Source organism: Raphanus sativus, chromosome 7 (genome assembly GCF_000801105.2).
Source record: "Raphanus sativus cultivar WK10039 chromosome 7, ASM80110v3, whole genome shotgun sequence".
NCBI lineage: Eukaryota > Viridiplantae > Streptophyta > Magnoliopsida > Brassicales > Brassicaceae > Raphanus > Raphanus sativus.
The window spans coordinates 16,172,369-16,185,947 of NC_079517.1; the positions used below are offsets into that span (position 1 = coordinate 16,172,369).

Genomic DNA, 13,579 nt, shown 5'->3' on the forward strand with positions numbered 1-13,579 from the left:
ACTCTGGGTCATAAATTACCATGCTCTACAAAAGCACATCCCATTTTAATTTATTAAGATGTCATGTAAATTTAATAGCTAACAAACAATGTTTTTACAATCAACACAAGTTAGAACTAATCCAATAAGAAACAAAACCTGCATTTTATGTTGCAAAGAAATAACAACCCAATGTCCCAAATCTCATGGAGCCAATCACTAAGATAAAGGCAAATCTCAGAAGTAAAGTGGTGAGTGAGTGAGAGACCTTATCCTCTTCTTTTCCATTTTTGCTTGTTTGCTCTGTTGTTGTCTTGGGCTTTTCGATATATCTTGAGGTGTTAGTAGTCCTTCGTAAGCTGTAGGCTATTTATTGACTTAAAAGGCTGTATGATGGCATATCTTCAATACTTGTTATGTCTTCCAGCATTATCTCTCTTTCCAATTGCCGCCTTGTCGATTTCATTACCGTCTGTGTATTTATCCACACAATGACCATTAACCCATTTGGTGAACTTGTTATGTTTAGGCCAAGATAAAGCATCAAAACCAAGCCAAATATGAAATGCGCTATGTTTTTTTTAGTCTAAAACTTCTAGTGATAATAGAAAAGGTTACAGCAAGTGCTTACGTTAAATTCCATATATGAAGCACGCATGGAGAGCCATTGCTGATCCATTAGCTTGAACGCAATACAATACAGAAGGTCAAACGCAGATTCGTTCACTGCAAAAAATACGAGTCAAGGGATACACACACACACTTAGTAATCTACTTATGTGATGGACTTTAATCAGCAGTGTATGCTAATTTACCCGAAAGGAATCTCAAAAATGTTTCGCCAACAATACTTCGTGGTTTCACTGTAAAATTGAAGGGTATTGTATTGTTAGTATGGACAACTAGGATACTATTACTGAACCTGAGTTATATCTCAAAATAGGGTAACAGAAATGCCCAATTGGTAGTTCCGAACTAGGAAGTGCTTATGCTAAGTTCTGCCTAATGCATGTATGAGCAGCCTCAAAACGAAAAATCTATGCAATAAGTAATGTTGATGTACCTGCTTCAAGGCCAAGCATCTGGATAAGCATGAAGGTAATATTGATGCCAGCAACGGCGAACGGGTATTCCCACACAGAACGATCCCCAACCTGCTTCCGCAGAAGGTCTTGGAAGGATTTCTGCAGGACACATACAAGTGGCATCATAAATTAAATGACGGAAATAAAATGGCATTGCCTGTCAGAAATATCACGTGATGAGAATCAATTGCTACACATTACAAGGGCGTACCGGGAAATTTTTAGCGAAGTACAACAAGTTTTCAAGAGAAATGAAACCACCACCCCTGCCAGATGTTCCACTGTTAGTCAAGTGAAGTGGACAAAATCTAAGGATAGTGACAATGAGAAGAGAAGTGAGATTACCTAAAATCTGTAGAAGGATCTTTTCCCTGCCAACCCATTTCCTTCCACTGCTCAGATACAATTCCGTGTAGCTCTTCTTTAGGAAAGGCTAGTTTCCAAAGATCCTTTAAAGCTTCCTACACCCATATAAAGTAGCAACCAGTATTAATTTAACGCAGGTACAGTTTGACTTACTGAAGCCAGAGTGCAGAAAAAAAACTGAAGCGCTGGTAAACATTGAGACGGTCACCATCTACTTGATGGTTTTGAGCAGTCCATTACAAACAAAACCCTAAAAGAAAACGTACCTGATGCTGAGGAATTGAGCTGTCATATGCCACATCGATGCGGCTCTGCAACTTGTGGAGGCATTCCTCCTGCAAGCCTCAGCAATAAGGGTAGGACGGTAGAAGTTATTAAGCTATATGAGTACACTAACCAGAAGTAAACTTAGATCCGAGGAGAAAAGAGAGAGAAAATGATTAACCTGAGCAGGCGTAAGATCAAAAGAAGGACGGGAGTCGCCATGAGTTCCTTGAGCACAAACACAGGAAAGGCCACGGCCTAACCAAGCTGCCGATCCAGCCACAACCTCAGCTGCATATAAAAAACAATTATGAAAGTGAGCTTTTTGATGTATAAAGAATCTGAATGTTGTTCATACAAGGGAGTGGCTGAGTCAAACATCTAATAGCTAGCTGACATTTTTTTCTTTCTTTTAAATAGTTTTGTATGGTATAATACAGCTATAATAGTTAAATGTGATGGTAGAAAACGTGAGAAGCATACAACAAAATTGCATTTAAGCAATTAGACGATCTCCAAATACACAAACGATTGAAAACTTCCAAACAGTAACGAAACCAATCCATCCTTGCATTGAAACAAGAAACAAGAGAAGGACTAATCTGCGGATGGATGACTAAACTCAAAACTAAATATAGAACTATTTACAGAGATCACGCAAACAAGCAAGCATGAACATACGTTAAAAGAGATCCAACGATACTGAAAATCTAGCACTTACAAAGAAGATCCACACACATAATCACTAGATCTGCCGCGCCAAATCTCAAAAAAAAAAAAAGGTAATCGCCAGCGAAGAGAGAGAGAGAGAGAAAGAGAGTGTGAGCGCGAAATAAAAATTAGGTAGAAAAGTATGAGAGAGAGAGAGAGACGAAAACGCGTTTGTTCCAAAAAGAGAATCGTAATGTAGAGATAGAAGAAGAGTGGTGATGGAAATTTTACCAGAGGATGAAGAATGGTAAACGCTTCCCTGTTCAAGCCGTGGAGCAACTCTCCTCACCGCCACGAACGAGCCTCCTCCTCGATCATCCATCTCCAACCTCTCTCTCTCTATCTATCAGAAACAAACAATAGAGAGTAATCGAATCAACACAGAACTCTTCGTTATCTGATCAACACAGACGCAATGCGAACAATAACAATCGGAGAAAGACGATGTTACTAAAGATTACCGCCGGGAATAACACAAATCGGCGTCGTATCGACTCGAACGCCTTATCACTTCTCAGAAACCACAGAGAGAGGGAGAGAGAGAGAGAGAAACAGTTTGGGTTTTATAGATCTGTCGAGTGTCGCCGGTGGCACGATTGAACTTATCCGACGGATTAGATCAAATCAATAATGATCCGGTGGCACGTTTCTTTTTTTTTTTTGGGTTTAAATCGCTATCGAAGCTTTTCGTAACGGAAAATTAAAACGACTCGTGCGGTTATTGATTCCTCTCTGCGTATTTAAGTTGGACGTCAACGACACTCGTCTACAACTTTTTTTTTGTTCTTTTATTAATCTAAATCTAAAAATCTAAATCTCTATTTTAAGCATTTGTTTTTGATTTTAATTTTTCCAAATGGACATCGAAATTATTACAGACTCCAAAAAATTACCATTTCTTTTTCGTTTTTACCTTCTAACAAACCATCCAAAATCTATAACAATCTTACTGAAACAACTAAATTTCCACCAGAAATAAAATAAAATAAAATAATTGATGAATGCTTCTTTCTGTATTTTTTTGTTGATTTTTAAATTACATAATCAAAATTTAGAAGTGTCTATCTTACAAATTGATATGATTGGCAACAACTTGTTCTTTTGCATGTAAACTCAAATTATTTAGATATGCATTGTCAGAAGGTATGTATTATTTAATTGATTAAATAATACAAAAAATCTATTCTATTAATTCAGCAGTATGACCAATTGATAAAAGTTGTGACCAACTATTTATTTCTTTTATTTAAAGAACCTATATATAAATTAGTTTTTTGCTCAACTGAAGCTAAAGACGATTGAATAACCGTAACTACTTTTACTAATCTAAATACTCCATTTCGTAACATTCAGTTTAATGTAATCCCACAATACACGGAATTTACTTCTTTCCACTGCATATTATTTGCTGTTTTCAGATATTAATAATTGTTCCTTCATTTTGTTATACCAAATGAAAACGTATTGGATAAACAACGGTTACAGTAAATCTGTTCTAAAATATATAACAAACACATTAACTGTTTAAGAGAGTAAGTAGTACATGTATATAATCTATTAAACCCTCCATCACCATAATTAGACTTCCGCAAGAATTATTTTTTTCACAAATATCTTTATTCTTTTTTGTGACAACAATATCTTATATTTGAATTATTATAATATTAAAATAAATATCTATTCTATTAATTCAGCAGTATGACCAATTGATAAAAGTTGTGACCAACTATTTATTTCTTTTATTTAAAGAACCTATATATAAATTAGTTTTTTTGCTCAACTGAATCTAAAGACGATTGAATAACCGTAACTATTTTTACTAATCTAAATACTCCATTTCGTAACATTCAGTTTAATGTAATCCCACAATACACGGAATTTACTTCTTTCCACTGCATATTATTTGCTGTTTTCAGATATTAATAATTGTTCCTTCATTTTGTTATACCAAATGAAGACGTATTGGGTAAACAACGGTTACAGTAAATCTATTCTAAAATATATAACAAACACATTAACTGTTTAAGAGAGTAAGTAGTACATGTATATAATCTATTAAACCCTCCATCACCATAATTAGACTTCCGCAAGAATTATTTTTTTTCACAAATATCTTTATTCTTTTTTTGTGACAACAATATCTTATATTTGAATTATTATAATATTAAAATAAATATATATCTTAAATCTGAAGACCATACCAACATCTCAGGAAATGATTTAATTAGTATACTTTAAAAACGGGTATAACAAAAATATTAATTTGTTATATTAATAATTTATAGAAATTTTTTTTTGACTAATACAAAACAAGTTAAAAACTTGGTTTTAATTTTAGTTTGTTATAAATAAATTAAAAAATATGAGACACACCAAATAAACGAATTATTCTACTTCTATTATTATACAATTATGTTTATATAAAATTTAAATTTATTATAAAACTAGATTCGGACCCATCTTTTAAGGACGGATATATTTTTTATATATTTTTTTTAATAATTTAATTTTCATATTTATGTTTTTCTTTATAATCATATTTGTGTTTTTTTGTAATCATATTTATGTATAACAAAATGAAGGAACAATTACAAAGAAAGACACAAATATAAAAATTAATTTTTTTTTTAAATATGTAAAACAAAAAATATAGAGGGCGGGTCATATTTAAATAGCAATTTAAAAATATACCAGAGCGGATCATATTTTTTAACCAAAAAAAAAATTGAAAACCTGCGGGTTGGCGGGTCAGCGGGGTGATTTGACCCGCAATCCTTAACCGTGCGTATAGTAGATCAATTTTTAAATTGCTATTATTTAATAAAATAAATTTTGATTAATTTATACATAAATATGATTTCAAAAACATATAAATATAATCAGAAAGAAAAAATAAATATCAAAAATTAAATTTAAAACAAAAAATATACCCGCCCTTTTAAGGGCGGGTCAAAATCTAGTAAGTAATTAAATCTAATCAAAATTCTCTTCCAATCTAACTGGTTTTATTTCCTTTTAAATAACTCAAATTAATTCTCAACATAATTTTCTTAACGTCAACTATATTATTCGTTCTGTGATTCCTATCTAGAAGTATAATATTGTCTTACAAAAGTTTAGTTAACATATAATAAGTGATATATACTTTTAATAGAATGACCTCTAACAAAAACATAATAAGTGCTATATCTGGTCTCATGAGGCGACATTTTCATGAGGCGTGGGCCAATACCATTGACCAGTATGGCTGAGCTACAGCCGACCCGCGTGTCAATTGCCTTTTCCTTTTAGTTCGTGTGATTAGACATTCAATTATTACATCTTTTTACGTTTAATGCATAAAGAGTTCTCTAAAATTAAGTAAATTAAACTTACGAAAATCTAAACTCGTAAATTGTCAAAAGTCGGTGGAATGTACTTTCTCCGACAAAGACTCCGTTTTGCAAAAAGCTATTCATAGATCCAAAACCATGTATGGATCTAGATACCGTGTATTATATTGGAAATATTCAGTTAGACTAATGCTGGGCCCATTCTAATAATGCGTATACTGTAAAGTCTAACTAGATTTTTGACCCGCGTTAAAACGCGGATTATGTTTCTCTTTTATATAAAACCAATAAATAAAATGACACAAATTATAGGAAAAGTCTTATTAAAGCTTTTAGGGTTGGAAAAATATTTGAACCAAAATAAGTGAATAAAACAAAGCCAAAAAATCATACCAAACTCGAACCAAAATTGGTAAGATATTTTAATGGATCCAAAATTTTGGTGTACGAAGAATCGGATCTTAACCCGAACAATATCGAAATATTTCAGGTATCCAAAGTTTATGTTTTATATTATTTTTATTTTATACTTTAAGATATCTTAAAATTATTAAATTTGTTGATATAGTTTTACATAAATATCCAAACCCAAACTGAACCCGTAAAAATTTGAATCAAACTCCAATTAAAATTTATAAATTGTCAAATGGTTAAATCACTAACTCCAAAAACTCAAAACCAAAATAGATCCGAACTAAACCCAAATAGATATCCTAACCGAATACACCCAAACCAAACTCGAATGAATACTTAAATGTCTATCCTAAAAGTTTTTTTTTTGCTAAATACCCTCCTAAAAGTTATAGTGATTATCGTTAATATTATTAAAAATTATTGCTTAAATATATAGTTAAGATCTTGATTAATATTGATATGCAGCTAAGAAGCATTAAAATTATGAATAGTTTAGACCAAAAAAAAATTATGAATAATGTACGTGTCTGGGCAATGTATCTTTTACTCACTATAGCCATTATCATGAAAATATGTATTACTGGAGAACAAACCCCGATATTGTTGCAGAACGGTTTACTAAATTATAATATTTTCCTTATTTAAAATATTTTTTAACAACGAACGGTTATTACTTTTAAAATATTAAAAGCAATAACTTTGGTAACAATATTTCGAAATTATACATAACAAAATCGGGAATAGATATGTTCAAATCATTTTTTTAACGTTGGTTATCATTTAAGTCAAAAAAAAAACGTTGGTTATCATTAAAATCAGCAATGGTTTACCATACCAAAATGGTTCGGGTAAAAAAAAAGCTTAAACTAATAATAAAACAGATCTAATTTTTAAAATAATAATAATAAAACTGTTTTCTACACAAGTTCAAAAAGGAAGAAATGCAGAACAAAATACAGAGAGCTTTCCTTCTCCCATAATTGAAAACATCAATGAAAGGATTTTATGATTCTCTTCTTACCGAACACCAGCTTCTGAATTAATTGCCTCTTGCAGCAATATGGGACCATTCTGAACAACATAAGACTGATGTACGTGATCCTTTATAATGCTTTGAGCGATTTCAGTTGTCATACTGTTACTGATATCTAGTGTATGGTCAAGAGACCAGGCCTGAATGAAGGAGAGGCCAATCGCTATTCCTTCAAGAAGGTAATGAAACTGAGAAAAGAGATGAATGTGGAGCATAGCTTTGCATCCCACATTGACGACTCAAAGATGATAAAAGTTTAGATCATCGATCAGTATTTGGTTATGTAAATTAAACGTTTAGATAATTGATGAGTATTTCGTATTGGTTAATTTCAGTTAGTGTTAATAGGGATAAATATTGTATAACTGAATAGTTACAGATGTTATATTTATTTATAATGAAATGTGAATAAGTCCAAAACTTAAATAACAACATTTGTAAGTAGATAAAAAATAGGACTCTATTTTAATAGAGTAGATAAGAAAAGCCCATTATAGAAAAACAAAGGAAAAAAACAAACAGTGGAGAAGAGGAAACTATCTTTACATCTCCTATGTCCTGTACTCCACTCTGTGACCAGAATCATTTAAATTTAAAAAATTTAAATCAAATTAAAAAAGAAAAGAGGAAAACCCTAGCTTTCTCCGTCTCTCTCTCTCTCTCTAACCTTGAGAAAGTCTCGAGACTTTTTGAGAGTCGAACCTCGAAATATGTACAAGGAACGCAGTGGTGGATCGTCGAGATCGGAGATCCTCGGCGGAGCAGTTGACCGGAAACGAATCAACGACGCACTCACCAAGAAGCTAGAGAAATCTTCACCTTCCACCTCTAGAGCTTTCGCTTCCACTGCTGCTAAACCTCAGCTTCCGGATGGTTTGTTCTTTAGCCCCTTCTCTTGTGTAGTTTATTTGCATTGTCTGAATCGAATCTTTTTTTTTTTTTGGCAGTGGAGTCTGAAACGGACAGTGAAGAAGGTTCGGATGTGAGTGGATCGGAGGGTGATGAAGAGACATCGTGGATCTCGTGGTTTTGCAACTTGAGAGGGAATGATTTCTTCTGCGAAGTGGATGAGGATTATATACAAGATGATTTCAATCTTTGTGGGTTAAGTGGTCAAGTTCCTTACTATGATTACGCGCTTGATCTCATTCTGGATGTCGAGTCTTCAAACAGTAAGTGAGATTGTGTTAAGTTCTTGTTTGAAACATTTTTGGTCTGTAATGTTTGTTAATCTTGTTTAGGCGAGATGTTTACTGAAGAACAGAATGAACTTGTGGAATCAGCTGCTGAGATGCTGTATGGTCTTATTCATGTCCGTTACATTTTGACTACTAAAGGAATGGCTGCAATGGTTAGTGTTGTTGTAACTCTTTGTTTATTGTTAGTTTTTAGTCCTTTTTGAACTTATTTGGCTTCTCTATGTAGACTGAGAAGTACAAGAACTGTGACTTCGGGAGGTGTCCGAGAGTGTTCTGTTGCGGACAGTCTTGTCTTCCTGTTGGACAGTCTGATATCCCGAGATCGAGTACTGTGAAGATATACTGCCCCAAATGCGAAGATATTTCTTACCCGCGATCTAAGTTCCAAGGCAGTATCCTTTTTTCTGTGCTTGCTTCATTTGAATCGATCTCAACATATAATAGATTTTGCATAAATGCTGCAGAGAGACATGTTGGTGGTTATCATGTCTTAGTGTTTCCCCCTTAAATGACTTGTGCAGATATTGATGGGGCTTACTTTGGAACCACGTTCCCTCACTTGTTCTTGATGACATATGGGAACTTGAAGCCGCAGAAACCGACTCAGAAGTATGTTCCAAGGATATTTGGGTTTAAGGTACACAAACCATGATAAACACACTACAAGTGTATGATAGATACATCTAGTGGCTTAGTTTTTGCATCCGGGTGTGAGCAAATTTGAAACGGTAGTTGCGATTCAAGTGGAGGCACACACCATTCAGTCACTGGAATCTGGAAAGAATCTCACCAAGTACCAAGAAAACTCATCGCAACAGCCTGGCTCGTTGGGGGAGAAGACAGACACCAATCAATATGTACTCCGACAATATTTTTCCCCAGTTAGTTAGATTTTTTTGTTTTCCTTGTTGTTTGTGTTCTCAGCTTATTTGGTTATTTTTAAAACTCAGAAATTGTTGAATTCAGTTGTAGCTTCTGAAACTTACATTCAGTTGGTGTACACTTATTGGAAGAGAGACGATTCTAAATGATCTTCTATATAATGATTAGTAAATAGTTCACATGGGAAGTCCTAGGGTAGTAGTATTACATGTTTTAAGTCTAAACATGTGTTGATTCTTGTTTATTGGTTGAGCAAATTTGATTAAGGTTGATTCTTGTTTATTGGTTGAGCAAATTTGATTAAGGTTTAGTGCTCCTGGTCAAGCCTCTAGTAATACGATGATTCCTGCTTGTTTATACGATGATTCCTGCTTGTTTATTTTTTTGAAAAATACGATGATTCTTTCTTGTTCAAGGAGTAAATTCGCTAAAAGGACCAGTCCAAAATTGTAAACTACAAGAAGATATAAAAAAACTAGCAGGCAAAAATTCAAGAGTTGAGAGAATAAAAAATAAAGTAACCAAACTCGAATAACCATTTGATTCACGGCCAAATGTAACGACGTCTTGAATCAAAGACACAAGCATAGTACTACTCCAAAACACAATTCCAAAAAACAAAGAAGCCAAAATTATTAAAAGTAGATTGTTTAACCCTCGATCTGCTCTCTCAACCTTCTGATAGTGCTTCTAACGGTGACAGCACTGGCGGTGTTCATGGTGTAGGCACCACCGGCCTTGACCTTGCCGCAGTCCTTGCATCCCCAGATACCAACAGCCTTTCGCTTGACTCCGTACTTGCCGCAGAACTCACAGAAGTACTTGCTGTGTTGGCTCACCTCCATCTTCTTGATCTGCTTCCTGATACTCGCTCCATATCGAGTACCTGTGTATTCATACATACATACAATCAATTAAACATATTAATAAGCGAACAAGAGAAACTACTAATCTACCATGTATATTTCTATCATAGAATGAAATGTGAATGGTTCACTGATTAAAATGACGGACGAAAACTAATGAAGCTAATCATATCTTAACTTTCTACAACCTAATCATCGTAAGCAATATCATGGCGAGCTAATATAAGAAGAAACTCAAAGGCAGAGAGAAGGCTTACCGTACTTGCCGACGATTCCGACCTTCTTCGTTCTCTTCGCCTGTGTAACATTGGAGAGACGAGATAAAAGGCGTGAGCAAATCGCAAGTTAGAATATTCATTATAATACTAAAACACTATGATATAAGAAGAACAGCAACGCGTAAGGAGGAGAGATCTTCACCATTTCCAAAACCGAAGATGAACAATTGCCGCCGAAGATGTGAATACGCTGAGAAGAGAAGCAGAGGAACTTGCAGGGGTTAACTGTCCGCTATATATACGAAATTCTATTAGGGCATTGCTTTATTTGGGCCTCGCATAAAGTATGGGCTTTCACATTTACATAAAAGCCTTATTTTGGGCTTTCTTTTATGGGTTTTCACATTTACCCAACTCATAAAAGCGTTATAATTATTACTGCTTTTATCTATTTGTGGTAAGTTTTATCTCAGTTTACTACTATTAAACAAGAGGTTCGTTTCAGTTTCAGTTTCAGGTGAAAGTGGTTTACACTTGACAGTTATACGAGAGATCTTGAGTTATCGTATGATCTTATTATCCAACAGTAACTTCTTATCCTCTTTTGAGCCCATTAACAAGCAAGTAAAAAGTACATTACTGTCATTGTAAAGGTAAAAAGTAAAAGAAAAAGAGAAGAAGACGGAAGAATCAAAGGAAGGAAAGCACTATCTCTGTCTCTCTCTCTCTCTTTACCGAGCGAAACGTGTATCTTTGAGCACTGAAACCTAAACTCACCCAACCAACTCTCTTCCCAAATCCGAATCTCTGTGTTCTTTGTATCTTCTCCACTTTCGCCATGCCTACTTTCAATCTCTAGTTGGGGTAAGTCTCTTCCTTTCTCTGTTTGGATTTGTATAAATAATGATCCAATGGATTCGTTTTTGGCGTTATTGTTTAATGGTAGTTTCTCAAGTTTTTCTGTCGAACGAACTCTATGTTCTCTAGTTATCTACTATAATGGCTCCGATTCCAACTTCACATCTTTATTACATATTTGTTTTGTCAGGGGGTTTAATTAAGGATATAATGTCCTTCACTACTGCATAAAGTCCTTGAGATTTTGTCTTTTAAGAATTATAAGGTTAACTTTTCTGTGATTTCTGCAAGAGACAGAACTCTTCTAGTTAAAATGATTGAAGTTGATGATGTTGTTTTCTGTTAGGATGAGCTATGTAACTGATTCTGGGAGTTTAGGAGTTCATTTGTGTGTGTGTTTTGTTTGGAATGAACTGATAGATAATGTTCATGGACCTGATCCTACTCAATATGACATCATTTCTCTGTCTTTTACTTTCATGTTCCATGTTTGCTATCTGGCTATTTGACCACATACTGATTTGATTTCTGAGTGAAGTATAATTAAGAATTCAATTACAAAACTCTCTGTTGCTTCATTGTTAGTGTATGTCTCTAATATTAGCAATGCTTTTATGTGGCAGCATTAATTGGTTCTTCTTACTATATAACTAAATGATTGGCTATGTGCAGGATTGAAAAAGAAGATGGATCAATCTTTTATTTTGATTTTCCATTAGCCTTGTTCAATTTTTTTGTTGATTCTATATATATAAGTTTAAAATATCTCAAATGGATGATGGTGGACATCGTGACAATGGTCGGCATAAAGCACCTCAGGGCCAGGTAACTTGACCAATGTGTTTTCCAATCACATCATCTAGTGGAAATATGTACATCTTACCAATTATCAAGCTGCTTAATACCTCAGCTTCAGGGATAATCTTTTTTTAATTGGAATGTGTATGCTTGTTAATGAAACAACAGTGGATGATGCAGCATCAACCATCGATGAAACAAGTCATGTCAATAATAGCAGAGCGTGATGCAGCGATCCAGGAGAGAAACCTAGCTATATCAGAGAGAAAATCAGCGGTAGCTGAAAGGGACATGGCGTTCCTCCAGCGAGACACTGCCATCGCCGAGCGCAACAACGCCATAATGGAGAGAGACAGCGCTCTTTCAGCTCTACAGTACCGTGAGAACTCCATGTCTACTACTACTCCTGCAGTTTCCAATATGGCGGCGGCATGTCCACCGGGATGTCAAATGCCACGTGGTGTGAAGCACATTCATCATCCACAAATTCATCATCAGCAGCAGCATCACATGCTTCAGGTGAGTGATCATGCATACGATGAGACCAGAGAAATGGAGCCACACGATGTATCACCACCTCCAGGAACCGCCTTGGAATCTGCCAAACCGAAACGCGGCAAGAGAGTGAAAGATCCAAAGGCGACAACGAAGACCACTGCTAACAAGAGAGGGCCAAAGAATCCGAGGAAGGTTAAGAAAGAGAACGAGGACGAGTTGACCAAGATAATGTTTGTGAAGACGTCCCTTGACTACGGGGAAGAAGAGACAAGCAAGCTTGTCTTAACAGGATCCAAATCCGATTGGAAAAGCCAAGAAATGGTGGGGCTTAACCAGGTTGTTTACGACGAGACGACAATGCCACCACCTGTGTGTTCATGCACAGGAGATCTCAGGCAATGCTACAAATGGGGAAACGGAGGTTGGCAATCATCGTGTTGCACAACCACGATATCAATGTATCCATTACCAGCACTGCCAAACAAAAGACATGCTCGAGTTGGTGGAAGGAAGATGAGCGGAAGCGCGTTCAACAAGCTTCTAAGCCGGCTTGCTGCAGAAGGGCACCATGATCTCTCGAACCCGGTTGATCTCAAGGACCATTGGGCAAAGCACGGTACAAACCGCTACATCACGATCAAATAAATAATGTTTAGGTGTGAGTTGTTCTTATGTCACGCTACCTGATTCAAATAAACTCACCAGGGAAAAAATTTGTATGCTATGTTGTAACTATGTAATAGAAATAAACCTTAGTAACACATTGAGATGCCCAAATGTCTTATATTTTGTTGTTTGCTATATTATGTTGAGTCGCTTCACTCACAACTCTATTAGAGCACAAAGAGCGCTATGTTCCTGTCGTCTATGTGCTCTAATAGACGAAAAAGGCTAACTAGATCATATATTAAAGAAATGCAAAAATTGGAATCTATTAGTTTGCCGAAGCACTTGAAAGAAAAGAAGATGGTTTCTGTTTATAAATTTTTCCCAAGTAAACTTCTCTAATATTTTAGACCGGTTAGGTGCAGTAGGTTTGAAATCTTCAATCCTTAGACCTGAGCTCCGGCGAATCT

At 35.1% G+C, this 13,579-nt stretch overlaps 4 protein-coding genes across 9 annotated transcripts; 2 read left to right on the forward strand and 2 right to left on the reverse strand.

Annotated features, from left to right (window-relative positions):
- Positions 1-26: 26 nt before the first annotated feature.
- LOC108814630 (uncharacterized) lies at positions 27-3,121 on the reverse strand. Of its 3 annotated transcripts, none has more exons than XM_018587244.2 (10): positions 2,867-3,121; positions 2,637-2,744; positions 1,876-1,985; positions 1,697-1,765; positions 1,410-1,525; positions 1,276-1,330; positions 1,043-1,163; positions 795-842; positions 611-705; positions 27-451 (listed from the first exon to the last, which is right to left on the reverse strand). In XM_018587244.2, exons 2-10 carry the CDS (start codon positions 2,725-2,727, stop codon positions 350-352), a joined length of 807 nt encoding a protein of 268 aa, XP_018442746.1. In that variant the 5' UTR covers positions 2,728-2,744; positions 2,867-3,121; the 3' UTR covers positions 27-349. The 3 variants fall into 3 exon arrangements, with proteins under 3 accessions (XP_018442746.1, XP_018442745.1, XP_018442747.1); XM_018587243.2 differs by having other exon boundaries at positions 2,637-2,748; XM_018587245.2 differs by lacking the exons at positions 2,637-2,744; positions 2,867-3,121 and adding an exon at positions 2,416-2,567.
- Positions 3,122-7,763: 4,642 nt separating this feature from the next.
- Positions 7,764-9,414, forward strand: LOC108814488 (casein kinase II subunit beta-3). 2 transcript variants are annotated; one of them, XM_018587074.2, is made up of 5 exons: positions 7,764-8,057; positions 8,132-8,356; positions 8,426-8,535; positions 8,610-8,775; positions 8,905-9,414. In XM_018587074.2, the coding sequence occupies exons 1-5, from the start codon at positions 7,895-7,897 to the stop codon at positions 9,033-9,035; spliced, it is 795 nt and encodes a 264-aa protein (XP_018442576.1). In that variant the 5' UTR covers positions 7,764-7,894; the 3' UTR covers positions 9,036-9,414. The 2 variants fall into 2 exon arrangements, with proteins under 2 accessions (XP_018442576.1, XP_018442577.1); XM_018587075.2 differs by having other exon boundaries at positions 8,610-8,772.
- Positions 9,415-9,778: 364 nt separating this feature from the next.
- Positions 9,779-10,629, reverse strand: LOC108815855 (60S ribosomal protein L37a-2). Its single transcript, XM_018588372.2, has 3 exons — positions 10,552-10,629; positions 10,389-10,428; positions 9,779-10,151 (listed from the first exon to the last, which is right to left on the reverse strand). Exons 1-3 carry the CDS (start codon positions 10,552-10,554, stop codon positions 9,916-9,918), a joined length of 279 nt encoding a protein of 92 aa, XP_018443874.1. The 5' UTR covers positions 10,555-10,629; the 3' UTR covers positions 9,779-9,915.
- A 411-nt stretch (positions 10,630-11,040) lies between these two features.
- On the forward strand, positions 11,041-13,304 carry LOC108818300 (protein BASIC PENTACYSTEINE6). Of its 3 annotated transcripts, none has more exons than XM_056991043.1 (3): positions 11,041-11,213; positions 11,880-12,032; positions 12,186-13,304. In XM_056991043.1, the coding sequence occupies exons 2-3, from the start codon at positions 11,979-11,981 to the stop codon at positions 13,146-13,148; spliced, it is 1,017 nt and encodes a 338-aa protein (XP_056847023.1). In that variant the 5' UTR covers positions 11,041-11,213; positions 11,880-11,978; the 3' UTR covers positions 13,149-13,304. The 3 variants fall into 3 exon arrangements, with proteins under 3 accessions (XP_056847023.1, XP_018446735.1, XP_056847022.1); XM_018591233.2 differs by having other exon boundaries at positions 11,043-11,213; positions 12,174-13,304; XM_056991042.1 differs by having other exon boundaries at positions 11,043-12,032; positions 12,174-13,304.
- The last annotated feature ends 275 nt before the right edge of the window (positions 13,305-13,579 follow it).

What these genes read in the sequence shown, in the direction of transcription:
- LOC108818300 (XM_056991042.1), top strand. Translation starts at nt 11,979, where the DNA reads ATGGATGATGGTGGACATCGTGACAATGGTCGGCATAAAGCACCTCAG. An exon ending in ATAAAGCACCTCAGGGCCAG is followed by an intron (nt 12,033 to 12,173) that starts GTAACTTGACCA and finishes ATGAAACAACAG; the next exon opens with TGGATGATGCAGCATCAACC.
- LOC108814488 (XM_018587074.2), top strand. Translation starts at nt 7,895, where the DNA reads ATGTACAAGGAACGCAGTGGTGGATCGTCGAGATCGGAGATCCTCGGC. An exon ending in TAAACCTCAGCTTCCGGATG is followed by an intron (nt 8,058 to 8,131) that starts GTTTGTTCTTTA and finishes TTTTTTTGGCAG; the next exon opens with TGGAGTCTGAAACGGACAGT. An exon ending in GGATGTCGAGTCTTCAAACA is followed by an intron (nt 8,357 to 8,425) that starts GTAAGTGAGATT and finishes AATCTTGTTTAG; the next exon opens with GCGAGATGTTTACTGAAGAA.
- LOC108814630 (XM_018587244.2), bottom strand. Translation starts at nt 2,727, where the DNA reads ATGGATGATCGAGGAGGAGGCTCGTTCGTGGCGGTGAGGAGAGTTGCT. An exon ending in GCTCAATTCCTCAGCATCAG is followed by an intron (nt 1,526 to 1,696) that starts GTACGTTTTCTT and finishes ATATGGGTGTAG; the next exon opens with GAAGCTTTAAAGGATCTTTG. An exon ending in CTTCATATATGGAATTTAAC is followed by an intron (nt 452 to 610) that starts GTAAGCACTTGC and finishes ATAAATACACAG; the next exon opens with ACGGTAATGAAATCGACAAG.
- LOC108815855 (XM_018588372.2), bottom strand. An exon ending in CGGAATCGTCGGCAAGTACG is followed by an intron (nt 10,152 to 10,388) that starts GTAAGCCTTCTC and finishes ATGAATACACAG; the next exon opens with GTACTCGATATGGAGCGAGT.